Source organism: Bactrocera tryoni, chromosome 4 (genome assembly GCF_016617805.1).
Source record: "Bactrocera tryoni isolate S06 chromosome 4, CSIRO_BtryS06_freeze2, whole genome shotgun sequence".
Lineage (NCBI taxonomy): Eukaryota > Metazoa > Arthropoda > Insecta > Diptera > Tephritidae > Bactrocera > Bactrocera tryoni.
The window spans coordinates 72,532,606-72,552,362 of NC_052502.1; the positions used below are offsets into that span (position 1 = coordinate 72,532,606).

Genomic DNA, 19,757 nt, shown 5'->3' on the forward strand with positions numbered 1-19,757 from the left:
AGTAAAAATTTGAAATATAAAAAATGCGAAAATAAATCAAATTAAATTGAGATATGTAAATTAAATTAAATTAAAATTGAACCTAAAACTAACATTAAAATCAAAATGAAGCCAAATGAAGCAAAAAAATTAAATAATGAAGGTTGATTTTAAAATTAATTATAAATTAAGCTAATTAAGTTAAATTAAATAAAAAAAGCATTAAATACAATATTGTAAAATATTTTTTAGTAAACTAAGTTAAAAATAAAATATATTTTTAATTAAAACTAAATGAAATTAAAATCCGAAAGAAACTAAATGAATTAAGCTAATTAAATTAAATTAAAAACAAAAACAGATTAAATACACTATTGTAACTTTTTTTTAGTAAACTAATTAAAAATAAAATATATTTTATAATTAAACTAAATGAAATTAAAATTCGAAAAAAAACTACATGAAGTAGTATAAAATAATAATTAATTAAAATTAAAACTCAAATTAATTTAAACCAAAATTAAACCAAATGAAGTGAAGTGAAATGAAATAAAATTAATTTAATTTACAAAAAAAATTTAAATATATTTAATAAAATTTTTAAGTATTGTGTAATATTATTGTAATAAGTAATATTGTGTAATATTATTTTTCAATGGGTTTTAAAATATATTTACTTTACACAAAAAAATTTATTTTAATATTGGTAAAGAACAAAATATTTAAAATATTTTAAAATAAATATTTAAAGTATTTAAATATTTTGTGGGACGAAGCCCTAATTAGCCAGTTCCTTTAGTTTCCTATTCTGTCTGTAAATTTATTTACAGGTCATACTTAAATTAAATAAAAAAAAATAAATAATAAATCAAAAAAACTTGAATGTAAAGAAAAATAAATCATTTTGAATTAAATAATTCAAATTATACCATATTTTGAATATATAAAAAATATTTAAAATGATTTTGATAATATAACATAAAATTATATTAAATTAAAAGTCGAAAATCATACTAAATGCTGTTTGAATGACCTAAAACATAATTTGTATGCCACTTTTGCTTTTATCCAACATTTCCTCTGTTTACTGCGCAATTAATTGACTTAGCGCCTGCATGTAGGCAACAAATTTTAAATTACGAAAAAATAATCAGTAGATTAGTTACTTTTATTAATTATTCAACAATTTCAACAAAAACATCTTAGTGAGATCGATAGCAAAAGTCGCATAAAAAAAGAATCAATTAAAAAAATTATTATTTAATTGCCATATATATTTATGTATATTATGTATTGATTTATAGTACAATTTAGAAAACTACAAATCAGAGCTGTGTCTAAATTTAACTAGTTACTACGAAAATGATTTAAAAATGGAAAGAAAACTGAAAGTTCCACTACTTAGTGATATGGTTATATGCTTAGTAATATACATATATTTCTTGTATAAGTATGAATATATGTATTTCTCTGTGTTTACGCTGTTTAGTGAGTAGTAAAGTTTCGCTTTGTTTGCGGCAATGTACAAGTAGTATTTGAGTGTATAGGTAGGTGGGTGCGTGAAGTTTCGTGAATTTTTCAAGTTTTTTTTGGTTTTTTAGTATTTAAGTAGTAAACGTTTTGGTGTGTTGTTCTTACTTGAAAGACTGTAACAGTGGCCCATAAAATGTTGTTGAAGTGTTTGCGATCACATTCACATTGTGGATGTTTGTTGATTATTTCGGTACACAGACATTCACGTTCGAGTCCAGTATCGTCCACAAATTTACAAAACTTACCGCCAAATAGATACATGCCCAATATGCTGTAGGTTCACACACGAGTATATGCATATATATGTATATATTTATATATATATATAAATATAAGGGGATTTTTTTTTTTAATTGTGTTAGGTTTATATATATATATATGTATATTTGTATATATTTATACGAGTAAGAGTATAAAAGTAGTTGTAAGAGTAAGTAGTTTATGAATTAATCATAGCTAGTAATTTATGTATATATATATTATATATATATGTATTTATATAAAGTAATGTTCACTGTATACATATTTATTTATTTCTATGTAGTATATAAAAGGTATATGCTTTGTATTTTGTTGTATTGGCTTGGTTTGTTTATGCTGCTTACACAGCAAAATTAAATAAAATTGGGTGGTAAATAAATAAAGCAAAGGGGGAGTTGGGAAAGCGACATTTTTGAGAATTTTTTATTAAAAAAGGAGGCAAGTGTATTGAATGTCAAAATATTAAATTTGTTTTTCTTAAAAATCGAAGAACTTTTGTGGGAGCTGTATGTTTCTATTAGTATTTTTTTATTGTTTTATTAATTTTTTTCAGTTTTTTTATATTTTTGATTTACTAAATTTTTTTATTTTGTTAAATTTTATTTTTTTTTAATATTTTCTTTTTTAATTAATTTTTCAAAGTTTTTGTCTATCACTGTCTTTTACTTACGAAATTTCGTTCAATAAAATTTGAATATTTTTTGTAGTGAATAATGGCGTTTCGTGTTATGGTTCAATTAGTTTTTTGTATTTTTTAAATAATTGTATTTTTATTGTAAAAAAAATAATGTTTTTAATTTTTTAAAATTTTATTTATAAAATATTATTTATTATGATGGAGTTCATTGCTCTTCCGATCTTTTTAAATTCCATTTTCCAATTTTTTTTATATGTTTTTGTTTTTATTATTATATTTTTTCTATTTACTAATTTTTTTTTAAATTTCATTTAAAAACATTTCTCTTTTGGTTTTGTAGGGGAAAGTGGGGTTTTGTGTTATGATTCTACATTTTTTTGTGTATTTTCTAAATATTTGTACTAAAAAAATATTTTTTTTTTTATTTTTTCTGAGTTTTTCATTTTTTAAATTATATTTATTGTATTTATTTTATATGTTTAATATTTAAAATTTTGTATAAGTTTCTATTAGTATTTTTTTATTATTTTTTCATGTAATTTTTTAAGTTTAATTTTTCAAATTTTTTTCGACTTTTTGTGACTCTGTTTCAGTTTTTGTATTTTTTTTAACGTATATTTTTGAAATATATTAATATCTTTTTTTGAAGGAGCCATAACGGTTCAGGTTTTGGTGGTTGACTAACAGCACTGGTTTGTTTTTTATTTTAATTGATTTAAATCTTTTTCAGTTATTTTAATTAATTAATGAAATTATTCCCATTTAATATTTCCCGTTCGCCATTTATTGTTAATGTATATTATTTTTCAAAAATCACAGTTTTTGGAAGTTTTCAAAGAATTTTTTTAATGTGATAGTTTTAAGCATGGGATGAAAATTTTGAAAATTTCCTCTGCTATTAGTTTTTAATATATTCTTTGCCATTTTATAAATACCAGCAAATTGAAACTGCTTTATATATTTTTTAATTTTTTTTTATCATATTATCGAATAATTTCATTATGGATTTTATTTTAATTTTTTTCGAAGTTCCAAAATTTAAAATGTGGTAGTGTAAAAAGGAAGTTGTTGTTATTTTCATTGTTTATTTATAGACATATGGATATTATTATGCTTTTAATATTTTCGAATACATATACATACATTAATTTTTTTTTCGAAGTTCGAAATTTTTTTATAACATTTTCGAATATTTTTGCTGTTGCCTTTTAATTATTTTCGATTTTTTTTAATATTATTGAATATGTTTAAAAATTTTTCGAAGTTCGAAATTTTTTTATATTTTTTTCCAAATTTGATAACTGAAAGTAGGCGAACTGTTGTTGTTTTCCCTCTTGTTTAAGTTATAGACAAATATTATTTTTTTAAGTTTAAATTCGAAATTATATTTTTTAAATTCACTTTTTTAATTTTGAAAAAGTTTTTTTAAAGTAGATATTTTCGAAGGTTTTTGAATATTTATTTTGTTTCAAATATTTGTGTTTATGAAAGAAGTTAATATTTTTTGGGGATATTTGTTTAGGATACTGCGGGAAATTATGTATATTTGTTCCTATTTTCTGTTTTATGTTTCCAAAAATATTTCCTTTTTCAAAAAAAATTTGCTATGTTCTTGTTTTCGATTCGATAAATTTATTTGTGTATGCTTGTTTGTATTGTTTTTGTATTTTCGTAATTTTTTCATACGTTTATATATATTAATTTACAGCTATGTTGCAGATATATATACGCTTTGTACATGATTAAACGCTTTTCGAAACATTAATAAAAAAAACTTAAGCCAAAAATCCAAATTCAATGAATTGAGTTAAAAATTTTCCTAAAACTGGTTTGCGAGTTATTTACAAAAAGCTATTCTTTGTTTGGCGTCGAATTTACAAATGTATGTATGATCTAATTCTGTGTGTCTTAATACTTTTTATTTTCTTGAGAAAAATAAAAATTTCAATAAACTTAGAAATAAAACTTGAAAGAGCGCAAAAATTTAGCAGTTAAGCACTTTTTTTTTTTAATTTTTACTAAATTTTAAAATTATGTTCTTGAGTGGAAACTGGTTAGAGTAGGTGAAGAGCGCGTTGGTAGGTAAAAGAGAGCGAGTAAGAGCGTGTAACAGTGAGTAGTTCTGTAGTTAGAAAAGTACGGGGACGTTGGGTTTGAGTGAGAGAAAAGCTTTTGTAAGGAAGTGAGTTGGGTTAAAAGTAAGAGAGAATTGTAATTTGTTTGAGAGAGTGGCATTGTTCTCTGTGGGGTATTTGTAAGCAAGAGCGTATAAGTGATCTTAAAAATTAATACTTAGACATAAGGGTAAAGTGGGTATTAGAAAAGTGTTTTGATAATTGAATAATTTCAAAATTATCTGAGAGAGTAATTACAAAGAGACAGACATAACAGATAGATAGTTCAAAGTAAAAAAAGAGTTTAAAAGTAAACACACTGATGTTTTAAAGAACGCATTTAGTTGTTTTTGGGTTTAGTTTCAAAGATTTTAAAGCATGTTTAAGCGTGTGAGTGTGAGTTCGTTAGATACAAGTTGAGCATGAATTGTCAGCAATTTGAGTGTCATGATTAAGCGAGTGATATACAAAATGCTGTTGTTGTTATATGCTTGTTTTAATTTTAAAACGTGCAGCTTGAGAGACGTCAATAAAGTCGTGCAAAAAATATTTGGCAAGCAGTTCGTGTGAGTGTTTTAGCGATTAAGTGAGTGACGATGAGTAGCTGTGCGCTAATTGGTTTACAAAATGAGTGGGCTCACTGACTGACGTTTAAAGAACGTATGTTTGCGAAGAGAGATAGAGCGCTTACATTGAGTTAAAGATTGAGTGAAAACGTGAAGTTTTCTATATTTTTGCATAAGAAATACGTTATATCATAAGAAAAATTTATAACGAGGCCTAAAAGAGTAAAAATTGAGTGAAATCAATTTTTTGTTATTTTAATATTTGTGACTTAAAAGTTTGCATTTTTTTTACTATCATTTTGATTTTTTGAGTGAAACTCATTTTGAGTGCTTTTTTTAGTTGTTTTCCATAAAAGTGTACAAATTGACCGTTTCAAAAGTAAATAATAATATTTTCGAGTAACAATATAAATAGTATGGGCTTGTAGTTTGTCTAAAGAAAAATATTGGGTAATTTTTCGGCTGAGTGCTTTTGGTAGAGCAAGTCTACTTTTTCGCTTTTGGCTAATTGTAGCGGTAGAAAAATCAAATAAATTATTCAGATTATTAGAGCGCAAAATACTGCAGAGAATACTCATTCGAGTGGTTTTTAATGGAATTTAAAAAAGTTTTTGAGCCTTTTGCGGAATACTAAAGTAATATTTTTGTTTAAGTTTACAAATTTTGACTTTAGTGAAGACGTTTTCACTCAAATCTATTTTATGCGCTTCTCTGTGAGTTTTGAGTTGAGTGCATTATGAGTATGCGCTCAAATGAGTTATATTGCATGAGTGATTATGTGCGCATGCTTGAGCTATTTACACGGGTTCATGCTGTCATGCAAAACAAATCGAGTGAATTGAAAAGGGCACAAGGAAATTGTTAAAAAGGCTTACCTGTTGATTTTGTGGTAGATTTAGTCTTTCTGCTGCACTTGCTTTCTTAACAACTAACTGCTGTCTCAGAAAAAAAAACATATGCACTAACTAAAACATGCGCGGAATACATAAAACACTTTTAAAAGTCATAAGTTTTTCTTGTACTCGATATACCTAACGTTACAATACTGCTAGTTTTTTGTACATAAAATTTCTAATGAAAAATGTTTCACTAGTTACTAAGTATTCTTAAATTTCCACTAATTACCAATTTGCTAGCATTAGTTTCACTACTAAAATATTTATATGTATATACTCACATACAAAAATTTTATGTAAAAAAAATTAAATTAAATTAGTGTCTATTTGTAATTTTCGAAAATTTTCAAAATATTTTTTTATACGCAATACACCACAAAATAAAATTTTTTCTAAAAAACAAAAAAATTATGTAGAAAATAGCGCAGCGCAAGCAAAAATTTTGTTTTACTAGTTAGTTATAAAAAATCCATAAAAAATTAATTAATTAATAAAAATTAATTTTTAATTAAATTTAATTTAATTGAATGACTTTTTTAATTTTAATTATAATTTTAATTAAAAAAATTATTTTTTAAATTATAATTTTATTAATTGCAATTAATTATTTTTTTTAATTATTTTTTTTTTGCATTTTTTTTATCAAAATATTTTTTTGCATATTTACAGCCAATTAAATTTTACAAATTAAAAATTGTATTCTTCTTAAAAATTATTTTAATACATAATAAATTTGTTTTATAAATAAAGAAGGAACAAACTAATATTTTGCCACCCTAATGTAAAAAAGGTATATACAGTTTTTTTTTAATTTTTGTAGCTACTTTGTAATATCTACGAAAAAAACGATAATAATTTTTAAAAGTAAAAAATAAAATAGCAAAATAGCGAGAAATAAACCAAAAATTAATTTACGCAAAAAAAATGTAATGAAAATATAAATTAAATATTAGTATGCACTAAAAATAATTACAACAATATATTATACTTATATATTTTTTAATTTTTTCGCTATTTGGGCACAACAGAAAATAACACAGCAATTCACATTTTAAATATTTTGTATTTTTTTGTAATAAACATTTTATATAAAATACGACTTTTCCTTACTAAATTTTTTATACATATTCGTAAAAAATGCATTAGATTAGTTATTAGTTAGTCGAACAAAATATAGCAATAGTCATAGTAATAGTTATAGTAGTAGTAGTTAAAGTTGTTAAGTATTGTATAGTTATTATGGTATTTTTCTAGCAAATTCTACCTGAAACACAGTGACGAGCGCCCACAGCAGGCTGTCGAAATTCTTACGATCGCATACTCTTTCATCGTTAACTGTTTCGCAGAATTTACATCCGAATAGATTCATGCCGAGTATACTAAATTGATTGATGTTCGATTGGTTTGATTGATTTTATATATTATATATATCATATATGTATGTATATATATTTATTTAAATTGATAAATTGAATTTTGTGACGAGTTGAGATATATTTTAAATAAGTATATATATATTTTTTTTCATATATAAAGTATAGAGTTATTAGTTATGATATATATTTATAAATAATTGATAGCATAATTGAAATATTTATTGGTAATTTAATATTTATTTTTAGCAATATTTTATTTCAATATTTAAGTATTTTTGTTTATACGCAAATACGTTAAAATTTAAAGAAACGCATTGGAGAGAGTGAAATAGCGCATAAGTCAGTGTTAGAAAAGAGAGCAAAAGATATATAAATAGAGAGAGTGTGGAAACGAGAGAGAGAGAGAGTAAGAGCAAAAGAGAAAAAGAGAAATTTTATATTGCGCGCAGAGTGAAGAGCAGAGCATAGGACGTAGCATAGCGGCAAACGAGAGGAAATAAGAACGAAAGAACAGAATTTTAAGAAAAACAAGGAGCGTATAAAGAGGAATTATGGTTCGGGCAAAATAATATGGGGTCAAATTAATGCCAGTATTCAAACGGCGCCAGTGGTGGTGGGAATAGGTATAAATAATTATAAATGAGAGTAGGACAAACTTGAGTTTGTCGTACGGGCGATGTTGTCCCAAATATGTTATTTGAGGTTCACCGATATTTAAAGCATCTTAAATGCTTTAGCCTGCTTTGAAAGAACTACTGAAATTTTGTGAGCAGCTTGTTGGGTCACAGAAATATTGTAGGAACTTTGAAATTGTTTGCTGAGGCTAGATTAGACTGTTGTTACTGTTGAGAATTGCTTTACAAGCATTCGACTATGTTGACCGAACATAACCAAATTATATTTTTCTAATATGATGAACCTCAACTTTAACATGAAAAGAGTAATCCTTTAAAAAGAGATTTTTAATATAAAAATGTGAATTTTTGTGTAATAAGTGAGGAGCTTTTAGGAGCCGATATTTGAACTTTTACAGTGAAAGGACCCGAGTTATTTATTATGTATTAAATTGCCTGTCATTGTTATAAAAATAACTTTTCCAAACGTTAGAAAAATCAATCAAACGTCTTCAGTCGTATAAAATCATCCTCTGAATGAAACAGGAGAAGCGAAGACTTCACTAATACAAAAGTTATAGCATCGTGGGATACTAAAAGATTCTCTTGTAACACTACTAACGTAGTTGAAAAAAGACTTGAAATATCGTCAGATTCGAATTTAATAAAATACAGACAAAATAAAGTTTTTCAAACCAACACAGTTGCCAATTTTCACTTCTGATGAAAATATGTTTGCAAGTAGCGTCTTTTTTAAACTCTTGGAAGATCCTTATGCAAATATCACAAAATTAGTGGAAAGATATATCATTACAATACATGATAAATAAGTATCTCAGAGAACATTCATCTAAAGTGCAATACTCCAAAAATAGCTGGCTCAAAGCATTGCTAATGAAATTTGGCAACATTGTATAATTTTTTACAAAAAAAAAAACAGATTCCAATGCAAACTTATAGATAGTTATAATTATTTATGATATGAAATGCTGCGGAATTTTTTGAATAGTTTGTATTTTTAATAGTTAGTATAAACTGTCCATACATATATACTTTCATGGAAAATTGGCAACAGCGTACAGATAATGCGTTTTTTGAATGATCGGCAACAGTGTTTGGAAATCATTGTGAAAGCATAAGGGCGTAAATACGAAAGTATACGGATACGAACTGCCGACAGAGAGTTTAAAAAATAGCTTGAAATTTTTTTCGAAAACGAAAAAATAGTATGGAAAGCTTAAAACTAGTAAATCTTGCTCAAGATTTTTTATAAATAATTTATTATAATTATGTAAAAAGATTTAGACATTTCTGGTTTAAATATTTATACCAAAAAGTTCTTTTATATCAAAAATATGTGGCGAGTATATATTATAGGTATGTAAGTAAGTGAATGTTTTTGTCAATTGGCTGAGTAAATACGTATGTATGCGAATATGTGAGAGCAATTTGCAATTTAATACTATGTATTTGTTTTTAAATATGTGGTGCTATGCGTATGTGGTTTTGGTTTTGTGTGGTATTTTAATACAATTATTTAAATTTCAGAGTTTATTTCATAATTTTTAAAAATATTATTTTTTCTTAATGAGTATTATCGATAAATTTATAAGTAGTTTGGTAAAAAATTAAAACATTTATATCAAATAGTTGTAGCTTTTTTTCAAAAAAATACGACTTGTTGTTTTTGGTGTTTTACTAACTACTTTAGGCAACAATGAAACTAACTAACTGGCGAAATTGAAGAATACTTTCCACTAACTACACAATTAGGCGTAAAATTTTACTGCAAATATTTGTAATACATATGTACGTACATTAATATATTTGTGTAGATAGAATGTATGTGTAAAAATATTAATGAGTAAAACTCTAGCACAGTTGTATTAAAAAATAAACGGTTTCATAAAAATAAATGAGCGTTGGATTTATGAAGTCGAAGTAGGTGGTTTTGAAATTTTGAGTTTTGAAAATTTTAATTTTATTTAGTAGATTTTTTTTAATATGTTGACTAACTCTATGACCAAAACATATCCAGAGTTACACTAAATTCTAAATCGTCTAAATACACACATCGATTACTAGACTAACTAACGATTTTACCATGATAAAATGTCGTACTAAATACTGAAGCACTAAATCGACTTTGTGTTATTGTGAGAAATTTTCTTAGAATTGAGTGTTTAGTGAGTGAAAGAGCTAGAGTGAGTTTAAGAGATAGTCGAAGTGGACGTTTGTTGTTTTTGCTTTAAGCTGTGAGCTGTAGCGAATACTTGTAGAACGGCAAGTGAGCGAAATGTGTGTTTTTAAGCTTATGCTTTATGTTAAACGAAAATAAATACAATTTTTTGTGTGTCAAGCTAAGCGATTACTCAGAATTTTCAATCTGAAAAATATAAAATAAGTTAAAATAGTGGCTGAATTTCTTAGAAGTAAGCAATTTTTTTCCATATTTAACACAATTCGTACTTTAAAAGCAAGAAATGAAAATTATCAATAAAACATTTTTTTCTCAAAATGTGTTGTTTTGAAAATTTCCTCAAATTACATGTGTATTTTAGTGCTTGAAAAGAGAGCAGCAAGAGAGTTTTATGTCTTAAAAGCGAAAATGTGGAAAGTTGATAACTTTGTTTAGAGAAAACTGTAGAGAATATTTTTATTGGAAATAAATTAGTTATTCTTCGCTAAAAAAGATAATTAGCTTTGTTATAAATTTATGAATATTCACAGAACATTGTATGATTTTGGTAACTAACTGGTAAAGGTAAAGGCGACTTTCTAAAGTAGTTAGTCGAGAAGTGAGCTGAGCTAAATCGCTTTGCTATAAAATTTCGTCCAAAGGTTTTTTTGAAAGGACATTTTTCTAAATTAGTTAGGCGAGAGGTGAGCTGAGATAAATCGCTTTGCTATAAAATATCATCTAAAAGCAATAATGACCAGTCACAGAAAATTGGCAACATTGTAGAATTTTGTAAGGCATTTTTATAAGTTAGAGAGGCTAGAGTAGAGCTGAGACATACCGCTTTTTGATTCAAAAGTAATTATGGGCAGTCACAGAAAATTGGAAACATTGCAGAATTTTGGTAAGCGGGTTACTTTAAATTAAAAAAGCGAGAGATGAGCTGATGCGAACGTTGTTATAGGGTATTGAAAGGTTGGTTGTGTATTTTGGGAACCAGACAACCAAGGAGTGAAAAATAAATTGTTATTGAAAAGTGGCGGCACGTTTGAAATATCATTTACTGTTATCGTTGGAAATTAAAAACCAAATGTTTGAATTTGTTGGAATTCACTTAAATAAATTAAGTTAGCCATTGATATGGCTACTTTGTAGTGAAAAGTGGCAAACATGGAATATTTTGGAGTCCACTGAATATATTAAAATTTCTTTCATATATGCGGTATAAATTTGCAGTATGAAAAATGCTAGTCTTTTGTTATAATTTTCTTGTGTTGTTCGGTGAAAGTCGGCAAAATTAGAATATTATTGTTCGCGTACTGGATACATTTGCGCTCTATATTATGGAACAATGTTTGAATTTTAAAAGTGAGCTATATATTTTTCGCTGTTTATTGGAAAACGAACAAAATTAAAATTGGCAACGTTGTAAATATCAATATGCTTATAATATCAGTAATATTTGAAAAGTTTTTCGTCTAACTGTTTATATCAACACTGCACCAAAAGTAAAAAATGATGAAAAATATATGCAAATGTCAAAATTAAAAAAAATTATAACTATTTTGCGATTATACGGTATACTAGTTAAGTCATTGTTCTTTTAAATTTTATATTAGCGAGATTTTTAAAAAATTATATGGGTACAAAGGATTGCATGACGCTTAGAATATAATGCTATTTTATTTATTTTATTTTTATTAATATATGATTCAAGTTAAAGATTGACTACTATGGGACTGTACGTATACTGTCTATAATGAAAGAATTCTATATAAAAAGTAATAACTTTAAGCTACTTTTTCAAATAGACTATTCTTTAAACGTAATTCTTGAATAATAATTTTAACTTTACGATAAAAAAAGTTTTAATTACGATTATAAATTCAAATTTGAATTTAATTTCTGTAAATGGTTGACTCGTGATAAAAATGTAAGATATGAAAACCAAGAATTTGCATTTAGGTTAAAGTTAGGCAAAATAGAAGAGAATAAAAGCTTACAAAGGGGGACAAATGTGGTGGCGGTAGTACTATAAAGAGAAAAGTGCTTTGGGGCTACATACCAAGGAACTTTTGAGCAGAAATTTTCTTCAGAAAATAGAAAAGAGGGTGAAAAGTTGCAAGGGGTTATTTTAAAAGCGTGGAGTAAACTTAAAATTTTATAAAAAGGGCTACGTTAGTAGGCAGAAAAGAGAAGCTTAAAAGCTTACTATAAATTTTTGTTACAATAAAATATAGAAGATATAAGTGAGACGCCGGAATAAAGCGCGTTTTCTTAGTAATATGTAGAAATATAAAAAAATTAAAATTTTAGAAAAATAATATTGTTTTTAAGAGTTGTATGACTCAAGTTATTTGTTAGCCGAAAACGTAAATTGTTACGAGTGCTATTGATGTTTTTTACTCATAATAGACGTAAAACTAAATAAAAATTGTTTTAACTAATTTTTAAAAATAATTTTTCGATGAAATTTTTGTAATTTTGATTGTATGAATTTTTTTGTATATATTTTTTTAATAGACTAAGTTAGTGTGCGTATGTGGTTTTCGTTTGTGTTATTTGTTTTACCTCATATTTGTATATATTTATTTTGTAAATCAATTTTATTCATCTGCGTAGCACTAAATCCGCCTAACATAATTGTTTAGGTGCACAATATTTGTTTTTTATTTCAATTATGTTTTTGTGTCTATATTTGTTATATATTTTAGTAACTAAATATTTTTTCAATACTTTTATTACTAACACTAACATAATTTATTTAAGGAGGGTGGTTATTCAAACTTTTAACAAACACTCACCTGAATATGAAAATGAAAAGTACGAGCAGTGAGAAGAATACCGCCACATTGTCCATTGTGCGCAGCATAACGAATAATTGACGCCGCAAATTGGGCATGAAACGCACCAGCTTGAGTATGCGCAGTAGGCGGAATGTGCGCAGCACGGATAGGCCAGAGCCACCACCACTACTGCCATTGCCACTGTGGAATTGTTGAAAAATCTCAATGACGCTGAAAGGGAAGAGAATATTTGTAAAACATAATACATTTTTTAATTTTGATAATTCCAATTATCAGACACTGAAAACCCAAGTAATTGGCTGAGCTTCCGGGTCAGCTTAAAATCTGAAGGTTCCACAAGGTTAAACCTAGCCATAAATGCAGATAAATTCTCAAAGCTACAGCTGTTTGATTTCTGTAATATGGCCCTAAGCTTGATTTGATTAGTTTTATAGATGTAATGCTTCGAACCCTACTTCCTATCAAAAAAATATTTCAAATTAATTTTCTAAATACAAGTCGCTCTTTTCAATTATTCCAAATAATTTACGAGATAGCCACGATCTTGAAACCAAAATTTTAGTATCAAAACGATTAAAATAAGCGTTTTGCCATAAGAATATTATTTTTTTGTGCTAGAATGGTTGAATTTCAAAATTGAGCTATATATTTTTCGCTGTTTATTGAAATATCAAGTCATGAAAATTGGCAACGTTGTAAATTTTAGTATACGCATAATAACTATAATATTAGAAAAGTTTTTCGCCTAACTGTTTATATCGACACAGCACCCAAATCAAGGAATGATGAAAAATGAACTCGCGTAAAGCCTTTAGCTTTGGGCTCACTGTCAGCTGCTGTGCTATCGGAGTGTATGCGTACCTTCCTAAAAAAAGCCGCACTTCTAAGGTCGCTTTAGAAACTTTAATTTTTCCGAGATCTTGTAAGCAACTTAGGTTCGAGTAATAGAGAATTTTCGGTAAAACATTAACTTTTCCTTAAACAGATTACATGCTTGTGAACTCCAAGCTTTAAACTCGGGATTTCTCTTTTCTGAACTCCAAGCTTTGAACTCTGGATTTCTTTTTTTTAAGGTCTTTTAAGCAAATATTTTCTGTTTATAGAAAAAGATTGAAAAAACATTCCCTGTTTTTTGGTCAGATCTCGTATACATGTACATATGTATGTGAACTCCGCCCTTCCGGCGCGGGAAATAGTATTGAGGCTTGAAAGTTCATGCCTAAGGGGTTGTGAAATTTTTATTTTTCCAAACATTTTTCATTCTACAAAATTTTTCCTTTTCACTTTGGTGAGAACCATTTTGCGGGTATTTCTGGAGGATCACTAGGCCTAAAACTAGATTTGACTCTTCGGGACATTTTTCAGAGTTTTTTTTTTAGACTTGGAAAACATTTTTGAGAGTTCTTCAATACAATTCTAACACTATTCCCCTCGGTAGACTCTTTTTCCAGGGTCGAAACGCTATATGAGCAGACAGTTTGGATTGAGGTCAAGATTTATCATGGTATGGTTGTCGAAAGTTTTTCATTTTCGAAGTCACCTTTGAGGTTTAAGCGTCTATTAATCGCAAAGGTAGTGAGAATATTTTTTTTCCTACCGGCTATCACTTGGCACATGAATTGAAATCAACTTTTGCCTCAAAAAGCTTGTGCATGAATCAACGACAAAGCTGGTGAATGAGTTTCTCGTCGAAAAATATATACATTTCGCTTTCTATGCTAAGCAATAAATTTCATGACTATGCAAATTTTGTAAAATTGCCATTGACACACACACACGCATGCGCGCTCGCTCAAGTAACATGAGTATTTGCTTGCAATTCACGCCTTAGCGCCAACCAGCACACACTTTTATATATTACATTTGTATGTATGTGTGTGTCTGCGCTGACTGGCGGAAAAGCGCACGATTTTTCCCCAAACACCACAATGCATGCCGCTCATGCAAATCCTTGCTACTTTGGCGTGTTAGAGCAGTGATAATTTCACTGTTGACATACGATTGCCGAAGATTTAGATTGCAACGGCGTGAAGCGACACAAGCAGGCGGCGGCGGTTCGCAAGGTTAGAGTGGGTGGTAAGGCATAACCACACAGTAATTTGCGCGTCGCTGTCAAATGTTGGCTAGATGCTCTACTTTGTGTTGTTGGCTGTGCGGATGCATACAACTGCCAGTGTGTGTGTGTGTGTGTGTGCAACAGGCGCTGAGTAGCAACCAAAAACTAGAAGAATACCAAAAAAGCGAATGTGAAAATGGCAAACGAAGGCATTGAAGCGTTGCCGAATGTGAAAATTGCTGCTGCGGCGCGGCACGTGGAGGCGGTCTAAGCTGCTACACCGCACACACACATACATATGCACATCTTATAACTATATGTGAGTGCGCGCTATGTCGCTGTAGTCAACAAGTTGAGAATATGTTAACGTCGCCAGCAATAAATTGCCGCGCTGCCAGCATTCGCAGCAGTCCGAGGCGGAGCTTGTTGCAGCTGGCCGCTCGAGGCGCAGGCGACGACAATCAAGTGGCCAAGCGTTGCCTTTTTGTTGTTATTTTTTCTGTGCCTTTTTCTTTTCCTTTTTTTCAAGCCACATTTAATGGTTAGCAAGCAGTGGTTTTGTGGCGTCCTAAAAATATATACGTACATATGTATGTGCAAATTGCTTTCGTCTACAATGTCGAGTTGTCAGTGTGTGTGTGTGTGTTCGGCTCTTAAATAGCACGAATTTTTCACATTTCAAATTAACTTTGCACAAATTGTTTGCATAAAGTTGTGCCATGCAAGTTATGCGGTTGGCCGCACATGGCGTATGAGTAACATTTTAAGTCGCGAGCGCTCATGTTTGTATATCTTTGCACTGAGTATTCACTAGCGCGCGCAAGTGTTTGTTTGTACTGAGTATTCACATTATTTAGACGTTTGTAGACGTACTTTGTTGGTCAGCCGTGGCGTATGAGTGATATGCTAATAACTTTGGCTGCTAACCATATGAGCGCAGTTTGACAAGTCGGTGACTTTTTGAGTGACAGTTATTATTTTGAACAATTTGGAGTTTTGTGGCCTCAGCGTGGATTCATTTTGGTGCAATAAGAGCATAGAACGGTGACGTATTCTCAATTTTAAAATATTTGTGTAATTTTCTTTAAGTTCTCCCCTTTCATTCGTTCTCAAAATAGTAATTTTTACAGCGTATTATGGCTTCAAATACATTTGGGTCACCACTTTGGTTCAAACCTCGTTTTGTACTGCATATTTTTTGATTTCAAGCTTTTTCTAGACCTTTTCTACATTTACTTGTTGGGTATCAATATATTCTTAGCTTCCTTTAACGTTTATTTGTAATTAAAAGTCTACAAGTGATAGATGAGGGTTCCGAGGTTTAAAGAGAAAATGAATCCATAGAGATCAATTTAAGCTCTCTGAACTTATATCAAGTCAATATTATCAAAAAATTTGAGAAATATTTTCAGAACTCTTTTTTTTCGAACTAGCAGTCTTCTTCCATAGCTACTTTTGTTCTAAAACTGTTTTAGTCCAGAAAAAAGAAGATGATGAATACCTAGTAACCATCGAAGCAATTGAGACTTATAAATTGCACAAAAAATTTTGAAATTGGTCTCTAGAATATGCTTTTTTTGAACTAAGAAGAGCCAAACAACTCTTTGAGCTCTAATTTAATAAATTTGGTCTGGTAGTAAGAAGATGCTGGTCGCCAGAGTAACATCGGAGGAAAAGTGTCCGCATTTGAATTAGTCTTTAAGGGTTCTCTAACGATCTTTAAGGATTTAGAATCATTTTTGTTTACTTAGTTGGCCACTGCGAGATAAATTGAAGCTACGTAGGTAGATGAGGTAGCTTCAGAAGCGTAGGAAGCGAAGGAGATTATCCATGCCCGATAGAGATATCTTCCAATATTCGGCATATAAGCAGATGTGACTACTTCGATGAGACAGTATAATCGAAGCGTTTTCAAATAAGCTTAGGTATTCTTTATACAGCTTTGGGCAAAAAATAGTAAGACTTTAAATAAATTCAGATTTTTAAAATTGTGAAACAATTTTTTGCTCTTAGTAGTATCTGTTGAAATCTCGTTAGACTTTTACTTCTTAGTGAAAATATCTTACAAAGGTTCCAAAGAAGCTTGTAACCTTTTTGGTCTTCAAGGGTAGATAAAAAAATTATCAGTCGTCTAACTTTGCCTTGTAATTTCTTTTGTGAAGTTAATCGACAGGCGTGCGTTAAAAAGGGGGTTATCCTCCGCATTAGAAAGATCTCTTATACATTTGTGATTAGTTTAGAACACAGTGCTTGAGTTTCTCCAATATAAGTCTTCGAAAGCGGAATGACTTTCTTTCATACAGAAAAGGCGTAGGAGACAGACAGGGTAAACTCAAGATGGATATATGAAAAGATAAAGTTTTTTTAAAGTTGCTTTGAATCAAGCTTTCGAAACGAATACAGATTTGATTGCAGAGTTTATTCGATTTTCCTTGATTGAGTGATTTTTTACCCGTTTTGATCACACGTCTAATAGATCGAGATTCGTAGATAGAAAACTTGATTTCAACTGGTGATTCGGACAAAGTTAGTGAATCGAAGATCACCAAACCTCAATTCACTTCCATAGATATTTAAGTTAGATTTTAAAATGCATATCTAGTACCCACCTGAGTATCACAATAATGCCGTCGAACACATTGAAACCATTCGCAATATAACGAAATGAACCTTCTGCCACCACCTTAAGCAACATCTCCACAGCGAATATCGCCGAGAAAACGATGTTACTCTTCTCCACAATGGCCGTCAAATAGTCGGGCTGCTTATGGTACTCAATACCCATGGAGAGTGTGTTAATGAGAATGGCCAACAGTATGCCTTGCTGAAAGTACTTATGCTCTACCAGCAGCTTTATGTAGCGACGCATCACACCGCAAACGCGCATTAGGCAACGATAAATGCTGATCACAATCTTGATCGGCTTCGAGTGCTGCTTCTTCTCGCCCAGCGGTGACAGCGCATTCTGGTATAAATCATAGCAACACGAGTAGTCTTCGATGTAGTTGCCGGTTGTTGTATTGGCGGTGTTATTGCCCGCGCTGGTGTTGTTGTCCAAACGCTTGCGTTCGCTTATCACCTTTGTATTTGACTGTTGTTGTTGCTGTTTAATTAATTGTGACTGCTGGCGATTGTGTTGGTTCTTCAGCGCCTCAGCGGTATGTGGATCACAGCGCGCCAATGAGGTGTAAAACGATTCCAACGTACTCTGGCCGGTGGGTAGGGCCGCTGAAAAGGCCACAGAAAATGCTAAAAGCTCTTGACATGTCATCGCGTCGTGTATACCGAGTTCGGAGCAATCGGCGTACGGATTGGCGATGGTGCTGCCGCCGCTATTGATCGTTTGAGGGAGATTAACCTATGCGAGCGATTAAAGAGTGAAAGAGAGTCAGGTAATAATGTCGTGGGAAGACAATGAAGAGAGCGCAATTAATTTTGAGAGCGAAATATAATTAAAGCGGAGAGTGTTAAGCACAAAAATATGTAAACGGATAGCAAAAAGTTAGAATACAAACTATTTACAACGAAATGGAATGAAATTAAGTTATTATCGTGATGTCATTATAACCTATGAAACTTTGAAATAAGTTTAGAGGTGTTAGAATAGATGGAGATGTGATGTCATGAGAAGTAAGGACCAAAAATTTCAGATATTAGCCGTATAATACGAACTGAGGATATGAAATGATTTTAAAGGACATTATATGACAAGACATGATGTGATTTGATATCATATGAAGAGGTGCGCTTTGATTAGTACCGGTTGTGGGTGAAAAGTAATGGAGCAAACGTGATATTATGTTTAAAGGTACCATGTGATGTCACGCGATACGATTTGATGTGATGTGAAAACAATTTTGTTTTAAGTAAAAATGGATAATGAAAGAAAATGCCGTAAAACAAATGCCACGATATGCCGTGGTATGACGTCCTATAATATGATGTGATGTCACGTGATATGCTATGAGGTGAAGTGGCAAAATATTTTTATATTGAAATAAAATACAATAGAAGCGGGGTTTAAGCTTTATACTTGAAAAGTTCGATATGATATGAACGTGATGTGATATTTTACTACACTACTAATTGATGCTACAGTCTTGCATGTATAAGTACATATGTTTGTATGTATATGGAATGACATTAAAAAGGCTTTAAAAATACATACATATACACTGTTTAAGGAGACGGAATTAATTAAATTTTTCTATCATGCGATGTCATATAATGATAAGTGATGTGATGAGAACTGGATGTGATGGCGAAAATATTTGTCGATTCAAATGAAAAGCTATTAAATTAGTTTTTAAAATGATAATTATATCATTATATGATTAAAAAATAAGTGGTGCGATGTGATAGTGATGTGATATCATTTGAAAAAAATTTAGCCAATCGAATTGAAAACATATTTTATTAGTCGTGAAAACGAAAAATAATTGTATATATTCAAGTGATGTCATGTGATGTGGTATCATATGATACAATATGAAGTGATGTAAAATCATATGATTTGAAATAACGCGAAATTGACATAAATTCATACAAAATGCATTAAAAAATTTTATAAATATTAACTTTTTTGTTTTTATTTTTGTTGTAAAAATGAAACATTAATATTATTTTTACTACACTGAAGGCAAATAGAAGAGAAAAGATGAACGTTTCGTATAGATCGGCAAATAAATAAAATTTCAAGCAAAATATTTAACAATATGCAATATATACAGCAAATTCGC

The 19,757-nt window shown here is 29.4% G+C and overlaps 1 protein-coding gene across 9 annotated transcripts in view; it reads right to left on the reverse strand.

The window, feature by feature from the left end:
* The window catches only part of LOC120773499, a 251,749-nt gene that overhangs the window by 21,762 nt on the left and 210,230 nt on the right, over positions 1-19,757 (reverse strand). For 6 of the 9 annotated variants that reach the window (XM_040102446.1, XM_040102444.1, XM_040102442.1 and 3 more), the window contains 3 exons: positions 17,628-18,376; positions 12,960-13,172; positions 1,618-1,783 (listed from right to left, as the gene is read on the reverse strand). In XM_040102446.1, coding sequence (XP_039958380.1) covers positions 1,618-1,783; positions 12,960-13,172; positions 17,628-18,376 — 1,128 coding nt within the window. Of the gene's footprint in view, positions 1-1,617; positions 1,784-7,250; positions 7,366-12,959; positions 13,173-17,627; positions 18,377-19,757 lie in introns of all 9 variants that reach the window. The other 3 variants (XM_040102449.1, XM_040102448.1, XM_040102445.1) reach the window with 1 other exon arrangement.